Source organism: Megascapheus bottae, chromosome 13 (genome assembly GCF_031878675.1).
Source record: "Megascapheus bottae isolate mThoBot1 chromosome 13, mThoBot2.hap1, whole genome shotgun sequence".
Lineage (NCBI taxonomy): Eukaryota > Metazoa > Chordata > Mammalia > Rodentia > Geomyidae > Megascapheus > Megascapheus bottae.
The window spans coordinates 53,062,100-53,083,847 of NC_143521.1; the positions used below are offsets into that span (position 1 = coordinate 53,062,100).

The window sequence follows — 21,748 nt, forward strand, 5'->3', positions numbered from 1 at the left end:
GCCTGCCTTGCCAGAAATGGCATTTGTCCAAAGACATTTGTTCCAAATTCATCCCCTACATGGAAGTCTAGCTGAGCAGAAATGAGTATCTTCTTCTGGAATAGTGTATGGACTATGGACATGAGAGCTCTCACGTCTGTGCTGCAATAACAGAGCTCTGTCTTCTAGAAGTCTTCTTTGTTTACATGGAAATCCCAGATTCTGGGAGCATTGTTTCAAACCTGTCCTGTTCCCTCTGGCAAGATGGCCCTGCTCTAGCCAAGACTTCATTCCCCTGACCACAGGGACCTCCTGCCCCAGGCAGAGAATTAGATCTCAGCCTCCTGAGTATGTAGGGTTTCAGATGAGACCCCTTAGCCGCTGGCTTAGTGCTTTTTTTTTTTTAATGGAGAACACGAAGACCAGAAAGAGGAAGTTGGCTCATGTAAGAAGGATAAAGAAGGAGAACATAGCAAGGTGAGGTGGTTGGGAGGCCTTAGCACCGTTAAGTGTCTCTGCTGCTGCCCTTCCTGGTGCATGGAATATCACGGGACACTGGTATGGTACACATAGCAGTGGTTGAATGATTGTTTCAATGTGATTCCAGGTGAACTCAACCTAGATATGTTTATTTACTTTCATTTTACAAGAGGTATACGTAAGATAACACAGACACAAATAAAAAGGGCCTGCTTTCACCTGCAGTTAACTATTCCCGTTTCTGCTGAGCTGTTTTTCAGACTTTTTGGTGTGGTTGGTTTACAAGAGCTGAAATCATGCTGTATTTGCATAGTGTTGACAAGGAAGAAGGGATGACCTGGAAGGAAAGCGAATTCTAGATTATCTCATTGGAAGCATTTATTCTCCAGTCACCTGTGCAGAGCGATCTAGAAATGACTGCACTCAAGGGCTTCTTTTTTTTTTTTTTTAAATAGTAACTAGACAATAGATAGACTCCACATTTACACACACACACACACACACACACACACACAGTCTGAAGGACATACACATAGCTACAGTGAAATCAGGTTTTGTCTGATGATGAATCTCTCAGTGGGATTTAAAGTTCAGTGATAATCCGGGGTTGTATTTTTACTGTGTATAAAGATCTTCTCTTCTACCCTACCTACCTGTGGAGCTTAATGAACAAATTTGTGATGAAAATGCATACTGAAACTTCCTAACACAAAACTACTTAGAAATAATAGTACCAGGGGGCCTTGATGTTGAACCCAAGACCTTGCATGTGCTGGATGAGTGCTCTACCTCTGACCAGCCCACAAGTGTGCCTTTAAAAAAGGGTAGATAGGACCAGGAGTTTGGCCTAGTGGTAGAGTGCTTTGCGTAGCATGCATGAAGACTCGGGTTCAATTCCTCAGCACCACATACATAGAAAAAAGCCAGAAGTGGTGCTGTGGCTCAAGTGGTAGAGCTCTAGCCTTGAGAAAGTCCAAGAACAGTGCTCAGGCCCTGAGCTCAAGACCAGGAAGGCCAAAACAAACAAAAAAAGGGTATATAAACTGGGTGCTGGTGGGTCCTGTCTGTAATCTGCTACTCAGGAGGGTGACTGCTGAGGATCAAGGGTCAAAGCCAGCTAGGCAGGAAAGCCCACGACACTCATCTCCAATAAACTCTTAAAAGGCTGGATTTGGAGTTGTGGCTCAATTGGTAGAGAGCCTAGGACTTGAGCAAAAGAAGCTAAAGGATCCCAACCAGGCCCTGAGTTCAAGCCCCAAGACCAGCACAGGAAAACTAAAAGCACAGTTTTCTTTTGTCATAGATGCTATTTTAACTCACTTCACTTGTAGCTAGAGGACTCATACTAGACAAAGGATTTGGTTTGACATCAAATATGACTAGGCATTTGCGTCTTCAGTTACAATAAAATATCTAGAGCCCAAATTCCTTCTTGTACTTTTTTAAATGAGTGACTATTAGCTGTCGGAAAGATTGGCTCTACTTCATCGAGCCTGTGGATGGAAGCATTTTCATACGATGAGCTGGCCTTCCGACTTTTGTATTTAATAAGATGTAAACAAACCAAGTTATCCAGCATCACCAGGCATTTCTGAATTTGCTTAAAGAAACTGGATATTTTCCTGTGGAATGGAGAGGAATGTTCATTTTAGAATGATGACTTAGGAAGTTTGAAAGCATAAAATCCTGACCCTGAATGCCTGACCTCATGAGGAAAGAGCAGACTGAGGTGTAGTGAGTGAGCCGCATGTCAGCTGGAACTGCAGGGAAGTGCAGGCAGCCACACAGGAACCAGAAGCCATGGACGTGTTTACATCTGCACCAGCTGGCCCTGCGTCTTGACTTAATCTGCTGCTTCCTCAAAGAGAGCTGCCTGCATCTGGAAACGGGTGCTGCCAGCCCATCTTCCAGGCCATTTTGTGCACGTAACTCTTGGATGGTACCAGAATCCTAAGCCAAATCAGCCTGAAGCACCATCCATGGGTGTTTCCAGGGTCAGGTTACGCTGAGAGCCTTGAGTGCTTTGGTGGTAGAAACATGCTCGAGTCAGTGGCTTAAGTGGGTTATGAACATATGTTTTGTACATTAGGAAAATCCAGGAGATAGTGGAACTCTATTTTAATTTGGTTTAGCTTTTGGTAGTAAAACTCCTGAAGGAATATAGACATATGTCAGGGTGTGGGGAACTATCAAACCTTTGCAGCCATGTGGCTGGAAAGCAGGACGAAAGAAGGGTTTATGTAAGTTATACTGTACTGTATTTTAAAGTGATTTTTTTGTGGGTTGAAATGCTTTTATCACACATGCTGAAGAATTCAGATGTTGAGTGAAAATGACTTTCAAAATCTTAGTTTATGTTAGTGCCATTCTCTTGTGTTGGCCAAACCTTTGTCTGTAAAGATCTGATCTGTGTATATATTCTATTGAGAAAAAATGAATTTGTTCTCATTCTTTGCTTGGTCAGAGATGGCAGAATAGGTTATAGGTTATGCATGAGACCTGGTCAAACCAGTTTTTTTTGTTTTCTTTTTTGCCAGTCCTGGGCTTGAAGTCAGGGCCTGAGCACTGTCCTTGGACTTTCTCAAGGCTAGAGCTGTATCACTTGAGCCTCAGCACCACTTTTGGCTTTTTTCTATGTACATGGTACCGAGGAATCGAACCCAGGCCTTTGTGCATGCTAGGCAAGCACTCAACCACTAGGCCACACTGCTGGCGAAACCAAGTTTTTTTATATAGTCAGAACCTGTGTTGCTTTTTAGAGGTCTTTCCTCTGGCTCTCTCTCTCTCTCTCTCTCTCTCTCTCTCTCTCTCTCTCTCTCTCTCTCTCTCTCTCTCTCTCCCTCTCCCTCCCTCCCTCCCTCCCCCTCCCCCTCCCTCTCTCTCCCTCTCTCTCCCTCTCTCTCCCTCTCTCTCCTCTCGCTTACACACACACACACTCACACACACAACATACATACACAAAATGTAGATTAAACCCTCATATGAGCTTTCTAGAGGACAAATCATATACAGAACATGGCAAGAATCATAGTGTGCAATGCTTCTACCACTACTACTGCTGCTAATTGTAATAAAAAGAGGATCCCCACTGGGTACAGCTTGTTTTAGTCAGGGTAATACCTGTTGATATAACAAGTTACCTCCAATCTCAGTAAAATTAGCTTATTGCTCAATCCAATGGAAAAGAAGAAGGGGAAGGGTGACGGTTTGCTAATGGTTCTGGCATGTCCTTCTGGGCTATATAATGCTCCATATTTGGGGCCTTCCATATTTGGCAGGGACTTGACAAAATTAGCCACCATGAAGGGTTGTCTGCGAGGGTAGAGACAGGGCATTTAGAAGTGGTGTGCATACCTAGAACATTCCCATTGTGCTGGCCAGAACTCATGTCTGATGTGCCCCTACCCCCAGCCTCAGCTGCAAGGAGTCTATAGAGTGGAATTGTATGCATGAAGGAGGAAGAGACAATACATGGAGATTCCTGTGTCCCTTGAAAGGTGCTCATATTGATCTAGTTATGCTATCTACCAGGCACTGTGCTGAACCTGTTCCTGGGGTAGAATACCTCTTGCTCTTCCTTATATATGTAATGCCAGTGGCTTGGGGAATTAATGCATTTGGGCTGTCACGACTAGGCTTTCAGTAGTTGCTCAAAGGGATTTCAGTTTAAGATGTCGGTTTGTGAGCACAATGTGTCTTCATTAGTGTTACCCCTTTCCTCTAAAATCAAGAACAAGATAAGGATGTCTGCTCTCTCCACTCCGATTCAAAACATGCAGCTAGATTTATTAGAGCAAGAAGGCAAGAAAAGGAATTAAAGGGATCCAAATAGAGAAGAAAGATAGCCAAGCTATCCCTATTTGCAGATGATACGATCTTTATCTAAAGGACCCCAGCTAGACACGGCTAATTTCCTTTGGTCAAATAGCTGGAATAGATGGAGTCGATGGAAGCTGATCATCCTACAAAAACCAGTGAGAAGACAAGAGAGGGAAACCAAGAAAGCAGATCCATTTTGCAAAGCGTTAGTTTTTTAAAGAAATGGATGACTGAAACTTCAGACTCCCACAATGTGCTCTATACATGCAGTGTTCTATAACCTACTTTTTAATTTCTTTTCAGTTGTGGGGCTTGAACTCTAGGTCTGGGCACTGTCCCTAAGCTCTTCAGCTCTACCACTGGAGCCACAGCACCACTTCCAGTTTTCTGGTGTTTACTTGGAGAAAAGAGTCTCATTGACTTCTATGCCCAGGCAGGCTTTGAACTGCAGTCTTCAGATCTCAGTCTCCTGAGTAGCTAGATTACAGGTGTGAGCCAGCAGTGCCTGGCTGGTAACCTACATTTTCTAAAACTCTTCATATAGGGACGGCCATGGTGCAGGCTGAGTCCAGCATGGGATTTCCTTTACAGATGTTGTCCTACCCTTTGAGAGGAAAGACAGCTCATTTTAAAGAGGAGGATGCCTGGGGTTTATGGCAGTTCACTGTTGTTACTAGGCAACAATTCTATAATAGGGCTTAGGCTCCCCACTTCTCTCTGGCCTCCCACTGTGATTTTGTTCACTGTGGAGGGACTGAATCCAGGGCTTCCTGAGTGCTGGAAAGTAATCTACCTAAGTAATCGGTAGTCCCAGCTCTCCTAACTTTCCCTCCCCTTTTGGTAGTCTTAAATCCGTGTGCTTAATTAACTAGGGTGACAGTTTATTACCTGAGTCACACCACCAGCCCTCCTTCTGTCTCTTGCTTGATTAAGATCCTAGATATTTTCAATGCCATCTTCCTTTTAGATGAGGGTAAAACCTATCAAGTGGATGCTTGTGGCTCATTCCTGGAGACCTAGATAGTTGAGAGGCAAAGATCAGGAGGAATAACAATTCAAGGTCAGCTTAGACAAAAAGTTTCTGGGATCCTGTGTTAACCAATAGGAATGTAAGTAGAAGAATGGTACATATATGTATATAATCATTTGCAAGTACATGAAGCCATGTAGATCTTTTTCTTGAAATATATATTTTTGAATGAAAAATAACTATGCTATTTATTGTGCTATTTTACCCACCAGATTCCATCAGACAAATCCTAGAGAAGAAATTTGAGCCTTCAGTTGACTATCAGAAGGTAATTTTAAAAATTAATGTATTTGTTAGTAAAAATAAGAAATATGAGAGTAAAAATAAGAAGTAGGAGAGAAGTCTTGGTTGATTTGAACAAAAGAATCTTTAAGCAAACATTATTTAATCTGTAACTCCAATAACCTTTACTGACAAAAGTCTTTTATAGAATGTTGACTCACCATGTAACTCCTACTTAGCAGTAGAAATTTCCAAAGTGGCCTTTGAATGGAAATCTTTCAAGCTTTGTGCTATTGAAAAATTAAAAAAATGAAATACTTTGAGTGATGAGTAGAAAACTCTATGAAAAACTACCTGTCAAAGATAGTTTGTTTTAGGAAATGGTATTCCTTGCATATCTTCTCTGTTACTTGGGTTGAGTTGGAAGGCAGCTGGTGATGAAGATGGCACTGACACATTTTTTAGAGTCAGGACCTCAGAGGTCAAGGAAAAGGTGAAGCAGGAATAAGTAGATCTGTAAGCAATGTGCAAGAGGAACAGCAAAAAAAAATATTCATCAAGCAGACGTTCTTCTGGGTGGAAGGGGTATGAGACTCAATGGAGAAATGGAAAGGAACACTGGACATAGCAGGTGGTTATTCACAAGCCAGGCTGGAAAACAAGATGAGAGTACAAATAGGAAAGGAACACCAAATCAGTCCAGAAGGAAGGAAACTAATATGGGACACGAGTGGATCCGAAGCATCGTCACTGCCTATTTCTGCCTACAACTTCCGGAGCCATGGCTGTACTGTGTTTGCTTCTATGACTACACAGAGCAATGTCTTTTGATTTTGTTTTTTATTTGTAAGCATAGGGTGCAGGAAATGTAGACAAATATTGGTTGCATTGACTATAAATTAATAATTTTTTTAAACGTCATAGTCTTCAGCAAGGTAAGTGAGACACACTGTCCTTTCCTTTCTTACTTTGAGGATAGTTGTTAGAGTAACAAGAAGACTCATGGTCGACCCTCGGGACAACAGGTCTGAATGCAAGTGTTTGTGGTGCTGGTATAGCAGTGTAGCCGAGTCTTGTCCACACCTCATCACATTCTTCATTCGCCACAAGACAATACTCAAGAAAGAAGTCAAATTGTGTGGAAGCCATTTCCATCTGCAGCATGAACGATGTTGAAGGAGTTATGGTACTTCAATGGAATGCTGAGTGGAGGCAAATCCAGGAGAAGACTAAAGCTTGGAATTAGAGTCAATAGAATCAAGGAGGTCTATGAAAATGAGGCTGCAGAGATCCAAGGAACAATCCCTAACTGTCCTAGTTTCCTCAGACAGGACTCTTAGTTGTAGCATTTCTGTAGCGCCTTCTCAAGACCAGGCACCCAGTACCCTGGATACGTGCAACTCATTGAGTCTTCATGAGAGGGGTCCATTTCTCTGAGAGAGGCTAATCCACAGATCACACAGGCGAGTGTGGGTTCTCCTGGGGAAACAGACTATGGAGGATGAGCCACTTCTCAGATTTCCCATGTCCTGGCCAACGTAAAGCTAGATGTCACCCAGCCCACTGGAGGGTTCTGCAGAATAAGACCTCTCAGCCTGGTTCTTGTTAAGTAATGTTTCCTTGATTAAAGAAAAAAATCTAAAGCCTTATAGCTTTAGGAACAGTTGCATAGAAATAGTAATAGCAAACCTTTCCTCCCATCTCCCACCTGCCATCTTGGTTTCCTTGTCATGGTTTCCTGGATTCACTTCCTGCGCTTAGACCTGAGTTTAACAGCAGAACGAGTGAAGAGGAAATGCTGAAGGCAAGGGTGCTGCATGGCTGTAAGGAGGGGAGAGATGGAATGGCACTATCTGGAGACAGTTTATTGGATCATAAAAAACACCTTAGAATGGCCAAGAATGGTACAGAAGAGTGGGATGAAGAAACAAGGATTAGAAGGGGGAACACAAGATGAGGGGTGGGGGGAGAGAAATGGGGACCAAGACATAAGAAAGGGTATCAATGTGTATGACGTAATGCACCCTCTATCTGGTGAATATAATGTAACCCTTCTGTTAATTACAATAAAAATATATGAAAAAATAACAAAAGAAGCTAGGATTAGTATCATGGATCCATATTGAGGAATATGGATTCAGAATGGTAGAGTTCCTCGAATGGTCCTAAGTATAGGATTGTCTCCATCAGAGTCCATTTCCAAGAGGACGCTTCAGAAGAGGTTGCCCTTTGCATCTTGAACTCCAGACAGTCCCTGCTTCCCTATTGTTATGAAGCTCATATTGTTCGTGTGTTAAACATTTTGTAACTTCCCTTCTAACTGTCCTTTTCATAACGGATTAGCATGCAGACCAGAGCATATCTCAGAAATCCAAATGTGGGTTCTGGAACTTGACTTTACTCAGCACACTGCTTCTCAAATCTTAATACTTGCTTCTTTCTCGTGTTGATTCTTCCCTCATTTGACTTTTCTCTTTGTGTATTTTCCTTGTTGTGGTTAATCACTCATGATACTTTCTCTGTTTTCTTGGCACATGCGGCCTCTGCCACACACAAACTCCTCAACTGCTTTGACTTCCACAGCCAGAAAATGTAGTCTTGCTTCTAAAGGTAAAGTTCATGTCTGCTGTCTGTTTCATGTTGCTGTGTCGTAAGTCCATGAGTAGTGTTGCTTTTGCCAGAACTTCCTTATTCTTCCTTATTATCCATCCTGTGATGGATTTTTAATTATCTCTTATGTTTGTCCATCATCTTTAATCTTCTTGCTCTTATTTTTTTTCTTTTTTCTTTTTTTTTTTTTTTTGCCAGTCCTGGGTCTTGAGCTCAGGGCCTGAGCACTGTCCTTGGACTTTCTCAAGGCTAGAACTCTACCACGTAAGCCACAGCACCACTTCTGGCTTTTTTCTATGCATGTAGTACCGAGGAATTGAACCCAGGTCTTCGTGCATGCTAGGCAAGCACTTTACCACTAGGCCAAACTCCCGGCCCTATTCTTGCTCTTATTTTCAGCATAATTTGCCAAGTGCTTGAAGAAATCAGTGTATCAAAAATGAGTTATGGAGCTAGCCCATGATAGTATAAGCTTACAGTCCCAGAAGTTGGGAGGTAGAGGCAGGAGGATCTCAAGTGCAATACCAGCCTGAGCTATGTAGCCTGTAGCAGGACCCTTTCTGATCCTACTTAGACTTCAGCATACAAACCAACGGGGCCTTGAACTCAGCATTTCCTTAGCATTTTTGCTCGTTTATGCTCTACCACCTGAGCCATAGTTCCAGCATTTTACTGATTAATAGGAGATACAGGTCTTACCAAACTCTTCTTCTGGGCTGGCTTCGAACTGTGATCTTCAGATCTAAGCTTCCTGAGTAGGTTACATGCAAAAGCCATTAATGCTGGCAAGTATCAACACATTTCACATGATTATTATAGAAGTTGAGCATTAGCTAAAGGTGAAACAGAGATCCAGCCTTGTGCTTGCGAGATCTTCTTGTGAGATCTGTTCTCAGTGTTTTGCTGGAGAAGCAAGACCTGTTTTGGCTTTTCATTTGCTTGGCTTTAACACCCATGCCTTGTCACTTGTCCAGTAGTCGCTAACTGCCAGTGTACAGTCTGTCTGCTGTCTTTTAGAAATATGAGCAATTACATGCAGGAATGGTGATGAGCTCAAACTCTGTTATCCACTTGTATGAACCCTCATTTATGTCTCAACAGAGGAAGCAGAGATAAGGAAAGTATGTTAAAGGAATTAGGATTGTGCCCATTCCTGGGCAATCAGGACCTGTCGGTCTGTGATACTGGCTGCTAAGCTCAGTACCTCGCCAGGGCTCTGCTTCATGAGGAAACACACAAATGCCATCTATATAGTATCTCCCTGTGCTTGGTAATCCATCAGGAACCATACCTCTAATTGTACATCTCTCTCATTTTCCGAGAATCTGAAAATATCTGTAATATTCTTCCCAGAGGATGGGTAGAAAACTGAATGACCTGGGTTGAACTAGATGACTTAGAAAGGCTGAGCATTTGTTCTAAATTTGATGGATTCCAGATTCTATTAAAACTACCAACCTGTCACCAATCCAAATGGCTGCAAATCTTTAATATAATTTCTACTTGTTCTCTCCGTCAGATTGTGTGTAGGTAATCCATTTTGTCAATGTTCCCACCAAGATTTATCAAAACAGTTTAAAAGCTAACAGGATGCCTTTGGGCTTGAAATTAAATTATTATTATTATTTTTTGCTTGCCCTGGGAATTGGAAGGAGGATAACAGTCACTCAGTAACACATTCTAATAACTCAGTTCTCTGCTTCCAGCACCCCAGGGAGATTTTTTTTCTCTCTCAAAATGGAAAATGAATATGTACCTAGAAAGATTCAACTCGCAACGGCCAACAACAGTTACAACAATGAAGTGGGCACAGTGTGGAGTGTTTTACTTGCTACGTTGTTTGTTTCATCGCTATTTTTATTTGTTTGTGTGTTTGACTTGCAGATTGCCTACTATGAAATCGGCATTATTATATGCACTGTCCTGGGCCTGCTGTTTGTTATTCTGATGCCTGTGGTGGGGTTTTTCTTCTGTATGTGTCGCTGCTGTAACAAATGTGGGGGGAAAATGCACCAGCGACAGAAGAAAAGCGGACGCTACCAGAGAAAGTGCTTTGCAGTCTCCCTCTTGGTGATTTGTTTTCTCATAAGGCAAGTAGAGTCTGGGACAACAGTTGGTTTGTGTTTTAGGATGATGAGAAATGTGTCACCTGTAAACTGGAAGTTCTGTGCATTTGTCTGTCCATTTATTATCAAGACAGAGTCTTGCTATGTAGCTGAAGCTGGCCTCAAACTCACCATGTAGCCAAGGTGAACCTTGAACTTGAGACCCTCCTGCATTAGCCTCCTGAGTGCTAGGATCACAAACATGTGTCAGCACACCTAGCTAAATCTATCTATTTAAAGCAAAACAAAACAACAGAAACAAACAAGAAGGGAAGATCCGAGCATGGCAGCAAATGGCTGCCATCCTAGCTACTCAGGAGACACATGCCAGATGAATGATGAGTTTCAGGGCAATAAAGGCAAGGAGAATCGATTTCTGAAACAAAAGACAAATGGAAAGGGCTAGAACTGTGCCTCAGGTAGTACACTGATATCCTAGCATGTACAGGCCCTGGGCTCAATCCCTAGTACTGCTAAAACAAAACCAAACAAATTCTAGAAAGAATAAAGTGAAGGATATTTCAAAAAGATGTCCCTGTAACTTTTTCCACCTTAGATATCCTGATAGCTCTTGACTTGTAGAGAGCATTATATCCTGCAGTATCATGTCCTCTGAAATAGCTCTAGAGACTGATAGCATGCAGAAAAACAGAACTTGGGGTCTGAATTTGGAAGACAAATGCTTTACTCCTTGAGCCATAGCCCCAGGCCCTTTGCTTTTCTGGTTTGTTTTTTAGGTTCTAAGCCATTTTGAGCCATAGCAGACTTTTCTGCCTGGGATGGTTTTGAATTCTATCCTCAGATCTCAGCCTCCCTCCTGAGTAGGTAGGATTACAGGCATGAGACACTGTTGCCTGTCTGGGTCTTTCTTTTGGCTGGGTTATCTATAGACTAGAATCTTCCTACACTTTCCTACTACCCCTAACTTCTTAGTGAGATAGACTCTCTCTAATTTTTTTTCTGGGACTGGTTACAGACTGTGATCTTCTTATCCCTGCCTCTCCAGTAACTGGGATTGCAGGTGTGTGTCTTCATGCCATTTCTAAAGTTCATGTACTATTGTTTCACCAGGAGTTCCTATGAAGTGTGGCCATGCATCTCCTCTCTCTTTACCTTTCTTTTCTGTCTTGAGAGGCTAGTTCTGCTTCTCTGTTTCTGTCTCTTTTCTTTCTGTTGCTTGATTATCTGCCTAGTTTTCTCCCTGAAAAATAAACTGAGCCTGTTACATTACACTGGCTTTTGAAAGGGAGTTAAAATCTTCCTCCCAGTTAATGATAATTCCAGATGTCTTTGTCTCTTTGCTTTTTGCCTTTGAAGTGGTCTCAGGAATAGGTACACCAGGCAGCTTTGGGGATTATTATCCTCGCTGGCTATAAGAAGAATTCTAGTTACAGCCCAAAGACCTGTCAGGCTCACCAGGGGTCCTCTTCCTGCAAGCAGACACTTGCATACTTCATTCACCTAAAGACCTGGACAGCCATGTTTCTTCTGGCCCATAAACCCTCTGGATTTCAGAGATAGGCTCAGATAGGAGAGGGTCATTTGGGGAATTGCCATTATAACTTCTGGTTAGGGTGATTACTTACTTAACAAGATAAATATTTTAACTTGTAGTCAATGTGTATGAAAATGTGTATATTATAATTTTAAAAATTCTGTCTGAATACTTGAACAGATGTTTACATTTTTTTTTGAATGGAACCTGTATTCTACATCAGATTCCTCCTTTTAAACTGAACTTTTCTTTGAATGTCATGTAATTATATGTTAGTTCACTCCAAGCTGATCATTTATATAATGCCTAAAATACCAAATTTTACAAAGTAAATAGTAGGCTTGACTTTCAATTACATGTAAAATGAACATATTTATTAAATTCTCGAGACTCATACATCAGACTTAACTAATTTTTTTTCTTTTAGGTATATTTTTGCTTTTAAGTACATTTTACTAAGGTTTTTGCTTTTAAGCATATTTTGCTTTTAAATATGTCTTCGCTGGGAAAATTATTTTTTAAATGCATGCCTTGATTCTATAATCTACTGCATATTTGCTTACAAAGTTTTTTTTTCCACTGAGGTAAAACACAAATTTGAAAATGATAATTTTACATTTCATTGTAATTAAATCAAAGTTGATGTACACTTTAAGGTTGCAACAAATTTAAAACTAATTTGATTTCATAGTCTGTTGAGTTTGTGTATGAAGTGTAAGTGACAGTCGATAGCGCATGAAACTTTTTTCTTTTTTTTTGCTTTAAATTCAGATCAAAGTTTACTTTGCCTCCAACTTCTTCCATTCATTCTAACTATTTTGACGTCTTCCCTTTTAAACCCTTACCAGTTGCAAGTATCTTGAACATAAATAAGAAAAAAAAAATCTAAATATTGTTTCCAAGTAGCCAAAGCTCTCCTAGAAGATAAAAGACAAGAAAGGGCTCACGCCTGCCACCTTAGCCTCTCAAGAGTCTGAGATCTGGCCCCAGGAAGATAGTCCTTATTTGTCAGCACAAACCTGGATTGGAGGCTTGGTTGGACAGTTGCTATGAACGGATATGCTGAACGAGAGCTCTGTTGGATGGATCTTTGGTACCAGCACAAAACAAAGCAAACAAACAAAAACAGAAATTCTTTCACAAACTGAAATGGTCTATTCACCTTTTATTGGGCTCAATTGCAAGAAAAGTAATTTTGTGACTCGAAGTCTTACCATGAACTGAAATTGTTTTCTACTCTTGGCTTCTACTTTTTTCATCTTTTTATTTCCAAGATTTTAAAATCTTTTTTTTCCGTGTATTTATTTCTTTTGAGGAAAGCACTTCCGTTGTGTATGCCCAGCGCTGTGGTCCTGTTCTTTCTCTCTCTGAGTCTTTCCAGAGGCAGCTGAGGAATGTGAGAATCCCAGGGCTGGACATATGTTTATGTCATCTGTCCTGCCATCAGCAGGAGACTGAATTCCCACCTCACACTGATCCTACAGCTGTGTTTTATTCCAGAGAAGGCCAAGCTTCCTTCCTTTCTTTCTTTCTTTCAGAATTATCATCAGCATTTCAAAACAGTTGAGGAGAGGGAGCATGCCCCGCTGACTTCAGTGTAATTCTAAGTTTCTGAATGCTGTCAGCCTTGCTGATGGTTAGCTATCCTGGTTAGCTGAATTCTTAAGAACTTTTTTCTTAAGAAAATGGTCTGTTTCCAGGTTCATTTTGTATTAGAATATGAGTATCAAGTCTTGGCTTGGAGGTCAAAAAATTAAAAATCAATCAACAAATTGATCCATAGCATACTTCAGCATCAAGATTTTTTAAATGATAACACTCTAGTTATTTCAAATTTAAATTTTAAAAAATCTTCTTAAAAATAATGAGGAGCCGGGAGTTTGGCCTAGTGGTAGAGTGCTTGCCTAGCATGCACAAAGACCTGGGTTTGATTCCTCGGTACCACATACTTAGAAAAAAGCTGGAAGTGGTGCTGTGGCTCAAGTGGTAGAGCTCTAGCCTTGAGAAAGTCCAAGGACAGTGCTCAGGCCCTGAGCTCAAGCCCAGGACTGGCAAAGAAAAAAAAAATGAAAGGCAGAGGTCAAGGTCATCTGGGGCAAAATGTCAGCAAGAAGACCCTATCTGGATGTGGTGGTATGTATAATGCCAACTCTTGGGAGACATAATTGCCATCCACTGGCCCTGCAAAAAACACAAGGCCCTGTCTGAAAAATAAGTAAAACAAAAAAGTTTGGGAGGATAGCTCATGTGGTAGACAACCCAAGGCCTTAAACTCTAAACTGAATATAGTGCAAAACAAATAAAGCAAGTCAGTCACAGAATATAAGTATTTATTTCATTGACTAATTTTAGTACCAGTAGAAATTATTAAGAAAAAAATCATTACAAATTTTAATGGTTTCAAATTTTAAGGCTTCTATCCCAAAAGCCTTCAGTATTTACTTATTAAGTAGATGGGTGAGAAAATTGATTTGCATAGCAAAATATCAAAGATATAAAGCTGCTACAGAACAAACATAAACAAAAAATTAAGGTATTTTGTTGTACTGTATCAAACTACATATTTATGATCTTAAAGACAAAATTTATATGAAGTTGAGGAGAGGGGATATTTCCTGGGCTTTTATTCCTTCTGTAAGAGGTAGATTGTCCCAGTGACCTTCTCTCCTTATAACTGAATGGGTAGCTGCTAAAATGTGGAGGATTGTTTTGATTTTTACTTTTGCTTGAAAATATTTTGAACAGGGTGTCTAATTCAGTAGTGATGAAGAAGCATAATTTTTAAAATGGTTTATTCTATTTTGTCTAAATATTTAAGTTTAAATGGAGACTGCTGTTGAGTTTGGACAGTTTTTTTAATTGAAAGATTTTATTAACACTGATTTTTTACATCATATTTCAAATGTCAAATTTGACAAACAAAATTTCAAGAATGGAATCTCTATATGCAATCACTGGCACATAAATTTAAGAATAAAATTAAAATTAAGCTGAGAGTTTGTATGTCATAGATACATATCAATCTATCTATCATTATCTATAGATTATATATTGCATCATAGATTTCTATGTCTATGTAGTTATACTTATATCTCCAAGATCATGTCAATGACCTCATTACTCTTATACTGTTTAGATTTAATATCCATATATCAAGGAGACCATGCGCCCTTTGTTCCTTTGGTCTTGGCTTATCTCACTCAACATGATTTGCTCTAGTTTCGTCCACTTCCAATTGTGTGTGTGTGTGTGTACCACATTTTTTTGTATCCATTCATCTTCAGTAGGGCATCTGGGTTGTTTCCATCGCTTGGCTATTGTGAATAGTGCAGAGATGAACATGGCTGAGCAGGTGTCCTTATCATATCCTGGGGTATGATGCTCAGGGTAGATGCCCAAGAGTGGCATGGCTTTGAAGGTCTTGTGTTTAGTTTTTTGAGCAATCTCCAAACTGCCTTCTGGAGTAGCTGTACTAGTTTACATCAGAATCCACAAGTTTGTGGATATTCGGGAGTCATGGAGATATTTGTTGGTGGTCTAGCGGCCAATGACACCTTTTCCCTCACCCTCTCCCTCCATTGCCGTTTGTTAGCTGCAAGAATTTTTGCTACCTGCACATAGACATTTTCTGACCTGCTTGTGACCAATGACTTGCAGTTGACTTGTATGCTTATTTAAGTGGGCTTAATGTCCCCACCTAATCAGGACTCAGAATTTTCCTGGAAAGGTAAGATTTTTTAGTACAAAAAAAGATAGAGTATCTTGTTATTCTATCTGCAAATGCATAAAAGCTAGGAAATTGCTTTTATTTAAGAATGCATTGATATGTTTTTGTATTTTCCAATGTTTAAATGCTATTTCCAAATCATTGCTCTGAAAGCAGCCACATGTGCATTGGTTGGTTATAAAGTAACAGGTTTATTTATTTATTCTTTGGTAGTTGCTTTGTTTTGTTTTTGCTTCCGTAGGTAAAGCATGCAGTGTTGTGCTGTTTGTCATTCTTTTGCTACCATCTAGTGGCCAAACACAGTAGGACTTGTTTTTGCTAATAGGTTCTTGCCAACATTTTTATGTTAAACCAGTTAAAAATTAGCCACCACTGAGAACCCTTAGGCAGGTACACTGGAGGCAGAGGCCATGAGAAACACACTTTCAGCCAACCAACACGTTAGACAGACTCCATTTCAACAACAGCAGCCACAACAAAAAACTAACGGTGTTTGCCTATCATCTCAACTACACAAAGAGAAGGACTGAGGTCCAGGCTAGCAAAAATGGAGAGTCCATATCTGCAAAATAACCAGGCCCTTACATCCCCCAAACATATGACTTGAGGGAAAGACTTCAGTGGTTGAACACTTGAGTAGGGAGGGAGAAGTCCTAAGTTCTGACCCCAGTACCACAAGAAAAAAACAAAACAAAAGACTCAAAGAGGCTATGATGATTAGATTTAGGCACTCTATATGGCATAAAATGCTTTTTATTTTCTTATTGTGTGCTGTGTCCTGTAAGATGCCTTTTCACATGGTATTTCTGAAACTTTATAACCAGTATTTTACAAGAAGAGTCCTTTTCATATGTACATATGAATTTATGAATTTTCCTAAAAGGAAGGAATATTCCTATGTTGCATTTGGCTCCAGAGCCACAGTCCATCAGCACCATCATTTTCCTTGTTTTATACTTGATAGCATGGAAAGAATACAGAAATGTGATAGGTGGCTCTGAAGCATTTCAATGTTTCAGTAGCTTTCCCCCAGCTTCAACTTGGGCAGTATACAGACTGGTAGAGCATTAGAGAAAGCAAAGCTCTTGAAAGCCCCCGTCGGCCCTGGTCATTTCGGAGCTTTTCCTAGCATCTCCCTGGGGGCTGGCAGGTATGCACATGTGTGTGTGTGCCTGTGTGTGGGGAGGGCTCTGTGCTGTCATCTGGACTGGAGTTGAATGGATGCTACACATTGTCATGCAACCTTGGTTGCAGTGTCCCCCCGTGTGCTGTGGGCAGCGTCATCTTGAATAGAATATTTTATCTCTGTGGAGATTTGTCTTTCAGGAGGTCTTGCACCTCCACTTTGGTGATGGGTCAGTGGCGGGGTCTTGGTGGGTCAGGGGGCTGCCGCCTCCTGGGGCACCTATGCTGGGCCATGGATGGTGGAGGTGGTGAGAAAGGCTCTTCCCTATCTCTTTTCCTCTTCCTGCAGCATTGGCATCTTCTGTGGCTTTGTGGTCAACGTCCATGTTCAAACCTGGATGAACAAGACTCAGCAACTGGCAACCAGCAACTTTAAAGACTTGCGAACACTTCTGAATGAAACCCCAAAGGTAAAAGCCCCAACCTGTGCCTCCTCTGGGCCTTTGTGTCGTTGGCTCTTCTGAGTTCCTATGTGTGTTGTTTGGAATCTCCTTAGAAGTTTCTAGAAACCCCCTGGATTCAAGTTACCTTTTAATATGGCTGATGATGAAAGAAATTCCTTGCCAGCAATTCCCAAGAATACAAAAGTTAATTCACAACTGATGCTGTGATACATTTTTTTTTCTTATTTCATTAAGATAACAGAATCAAAGTATATGCCACAAAGTAGTTAGTAATTTTAAGGATCTTGTGGTCTTTGTTTTAAGTCATCTGATATTAATACACTTTTGTCTGGGGTGGTGGAGTTGATGCCTCACAATTTGCATAGTTACTCTCAAATGAAATCCTTCTGCTTTACGAACAGTCATTTGTTGATATCAGAAGGGCCTTACACATCTATGCCTGCATACTCCTGTATATACATATGCTCTCTCCACACTGGTCCCTGAACACACACACACACACACACACATACACACACACTATCCCATGCACACAATCTGTAAAACCTAGCGGGAGAACGTGAACAGGCAATTGACAGACAAAGCATAACTGACACTAAGTCTTTGGAGAAATGAAGTTTGAACAGCATGGCCTATTTGTTGAGGAGACTGACGGGGCGGCTGAGAAATGACTGCCTGGTGTAGCAGAGCTGCCATAGACAAGAAGACACGTAGCCACTTCCAAAGCCACCTGGCATCAGTCAATAAAATGGGTCTGATGTGCTGGACCTCAAATGGTGGCAAATTCTTGATGATCCCTCTTGTCAAGAGGCAGCTTTGAGTCTGAGTCTCTGGAAGCTTGTCAGCCCCTGTGACAAGCTTGTGACCAGGAAAATGCAACAAACAAAAACTAGGGTGAGGTTTAAACCTCAGTTTGCAGATCTTGCAGTGTCCTTTCTTAACCTTTACCACTGCTGTTGATTCTGGGCCACCAGGTACAGAGGCCCTAGTGTGCCACTTGGAAGATTTGCGTTAACTTGAGAGTGGGAGAAACAGTCCCTGGGCATGCCACCTCCCCCCCACCCCCCTACCCCCAGAAAGATCCGGAGAACATCTTTGTCAATCCACAGACTCATAAGACATAATCAACCATCATAAATTTTAAAAAGTTATAATAAGTAATTTGGTTTTACACCAATAAACTTGGAAATATTAAGATGTCTAAGTGGTAGAAACTAGAAATATCTCCAGAAGTCAGTGGTCCATTTTTTTTTTAAAATGTCATGACATGGGGGCTTATACCTACAATCCTAGCTGCTCAGGAGGCTGAGATCTGAGGATTGTGGTTTGAAGCAAGCCTGGGCAAGAAAGTGTATAAGACTCTTATCTCCAATTAGCCACCTAAAAATCAGAAATGAAGCTGTGGTTCAAAGTGATAGCGCAGAGAAGCTCAGGGACAGCACCCAAGTCCTGAGTTCAAGCCCCACCCCTGACAAACCAAAAGTAAACAAAAGTACTGACTCAGATTCCTTTTTACTGTCTGTACGTGGCTTTTGACCTTAGAAGGGCAGGTGTTACACAATTTTCTTTTTCAGCAAATCAACTATATCCTGGCTCAGTACAACATCACCAGGGACCGGGCCTTCTTAGATCTGGACAGTAAGTATCATTGACAATTGCCTCACACTCTTACTTGGGCTCAAAAGAGTCCACAAGTACCTTCCATACTATGAGAACTAAAAAGTGAAGTATATAAAGGCGGGAGAAAGACAGAAACAAAATCCTACAGTTATGGCCAAATGATAGACTGATACTGGATGATAAAAAGCCCAGCATTGATCAAAAGCTATTGTTTTCCAGGTTGAAGAACTTTAAGATTTTTAAATTTTGTTTATTTTTATATTATTCTATTTGGTTGCTCGTGGGGCCTAGGTGAGCTTTTTCACTCAGGGCTAGTGCTCTACCACTTTGAGCTACAGCACCACTTCCTGAAATCTTTGTAATTTTAAGTTTACAGAAACTCTTTCTTGTGATTGTTCTTTTAGTCCCCATGTATCTCCCACAGGCCATTTCTGTTAAAGTGAGCTTCAGAAATAGTCAGGGGACAGGGCTGGACTCACAGGAGTTCACACACGGCTTGGTTTAGTGGTCCTTACCCAAGAGGTGCTGTTTGGTGGCACTGGCACAATGCCGGGAGGTGTGGGAGCGGTGGTACTGCCATCTATTGGCATGGCACAGGAAAGTGTCAACTCCAAGAGACTTCCGGCCCAGCATGTCCACAGGGACCCTGTGGAGCTGCGGAGGTCAGGACAACAGGAACAGATAGCTCAAGATGCTCAAGCACCTGACCCTAGCACACAGTGACTGAGCTTTCACTGGGGACAGGGGCACTGGGACATGGTTTAGGAAAAAAAAATCTGTCTAGGCCAGTGTCAACATCTGAATGGGGTCTAGAATGCAGAATGGGGCTTGAGGAGAGAGAGGGGTGAGCCATTTTCTAAGCCCAGAGGGCCCTGTGTTGTTGGGGAGACAGCGAGTGAGGACCATCGCTCACTGTCTTTTCTGCTTCTTCCAACCCCCAGATATTCATTCCTTGCTAGGAGGTGGAATTCTCGAACAGCTGAAACCTGAAGTGGTCCCAGTTCTGAATGACGTTAAAGCTATGGCGACAGGTAAGCATGGTGGCGGAAATGACCGCAAGTGCACTTGTCCAGGGATCCATGGGCTTTCCTGGGTCACATACCCTGTCCTGGATTTACCTGAGAGCTCTCCAGGGTAGAGCCACACAGGCCAAACAAGGATGCAAAAGTTAAGATAGACTTTCTGTATAGACAGAAGGCTTTTGCTATCAGCAGAATTTGATCCAGATCAACCACTTGCTTTTATAAATAAAGTTTTATTAGAACACATGCATGCAGAATAACTGCTGCTTTTTTTTCTCCTTCCTTCCCCCCTCCCTCCCTCCCTTTCTTCCTTCCTTCTTTCTTTCCATGAGGGGCAGAGTTGAGTGGTGGTAATATAGCATACAGCCTGCAAAGCCTAGAATGTTGCTACGTGGACTTTTGGTAACCTTTTTACAGTACTGGGCTTTAAATTCAGGAACTCTCAATTGCTGGGCAATTGAGCCATGCCCTAAATCTTTTTGCTCTTGTTAATTTTTCAGATAGGGTCTTTTTGTACTTTTATGCTGAGAGCTGGCATCAGACCTGCCTCTCTTTTAGCTAGGAGTATAGATGTATGCCACCATACAACTTGGTATCTATCTATAATCTGCCTATTGTAATCTACCTCTCAGGTATCTGCAATTACAGATGTGAGCCACTGTAGCCTCAATGTGGAAAAACTTTCAGAAAAAACTTGTTTCTATAATAGAAGATAAGTGCTCCCTAAAATTTTAGATCTTTTGAAGTCTATTAACTACTTTTTCCTTATCTTTCACCCCTCCTCCCACAAAACAAACAGTTTTCTGGTATAAAGAATATATATTAAGTCTTAAATTCTACCTGGTCAGTGGCGGATGTGAGTAGATGCACTGATACTAATGAACATCTTTTGCTGTGATAACAGAACCGCCCTGAGTTCTTATAGACAGGAAAATCCATGAGATTCTCATCTCCAATAAACCACTCAGAAAAGGCTAGAAATGGTGTTGTGGCTAAGTGCTAGCCTTGAGCAAAATAAGGTTAGGGACAGCCCCCAGGTAGAGAGTTCAAGCAATAAATAAATAAAATTAAAGAGGATTTTATTTTTCCCTTCAGTCTACTGAAAAGTTCTACCTTTTTAAAAATGTGAGCCTGAATAAGTCAAGGCTGATTCAGCCTCTGTCAATGCCAGAGCTTAATAGACTATTCCAGCAACTTTTCCTAAAAATATGCTATTGTGTTATATGATTTATGGATTTTGCATAGAGTAGAAGCAGGTAATTCCAGCACATCTGAAACTATGAAGGAAATGAGCTCTGGGCTGGGAAAAATGATAATTAGCTCCAACTTAGAATCTGAAAGCTCTTTTCCACTTACTTTAGATTCATAATGTATGTGATCTGGACAGATCTGAGTGACTCCTAGACTTTTGGCCCATAAATATTTCATAGGCATAAAGTGCTTTGTAGCATTTTGGATTTTTATCGCCACTGAGTCCTTCCTGGGACAAGACAGAATATTATCCATAGCACATCTAGGGAGAAGGCAGGTCTTTCCTAGGCCCTGAGTTCATCATCTGACATTCTTAATTGTTGTTATTTATTGCCTGAATTAAAATAACGTACCATGAAGTCACAGTGGGATGTTTTATCAGAGGAAACCATCACAAGACTGAAGATGTGTGGTGTGAAGTGTGTTTTAGCACACTCGGATGCACTTCCCTGTGTATTTCTGGTTGTACCTTGTTTCCTGTCGATCATTTTGTGATGGTAAATATTAACTGGGTACCTACTATAATCCAGGTACCAGGCTTTCTGTTTTGCTAGGAATGCAGGCAGGTAGATGAGAGAGACATAAAACAGAGTGCCCTTTATGGTCTTACATTTTACTTTAGTCCTAGATATTATTCAGATAGGACTGGTGGAGTTGGTAGAACACCAGCCAATGAGCAAAAGCTTAAGTACCAAGTCAAGTCCTGGTCTCAAACCTTAAAAAGAAGAATATGGTTGGAATGAAATCAAGTGTAAAGACTGAAGCAGATTTGAACAGTTTTCTGTGTGGGTAAGATGAT

At 41.1% G+C, this 21,748-nt stretch overlaps 1 protein-coding gene across 4 annotated transcripts in view; it reads left to right on the plus strand.

Annotated features, from left to right (window-relative positions):
- Positions 1-21,748, plus strand: part of Prom1 (prominin 1) — a 71,600-nt gene that overhangs the window by 16,884 nt on the left and 32,968 nt on the right. For all 4 annotated transcript variants that reach the window (XM_090343808.1, XM_090343807.1, XM_090343809.1 and 1 more), the window contains exons 3-7: positions 5,521-5,576; positions 10,025-10,230; positions 16,942-17,062; positions 18,631-18,694; positions 19,618-19,707. In XM_090343808.1, coding sequence (XP_090199934.1) covers positions 5,521-5,576; positions 10,025-10,230; positions 16,942-17,062; positions 18,631-18,694; positions 19,618-19,707 — 537 coding nt within the window. The remainder of the gene's footprint in view (positions 1-5,520; positions 5,577-10,024; positions 10,231-16,941; positions 17,063-18,630; positions 18,695-19,617; positions 19,708-21,748) is intronic.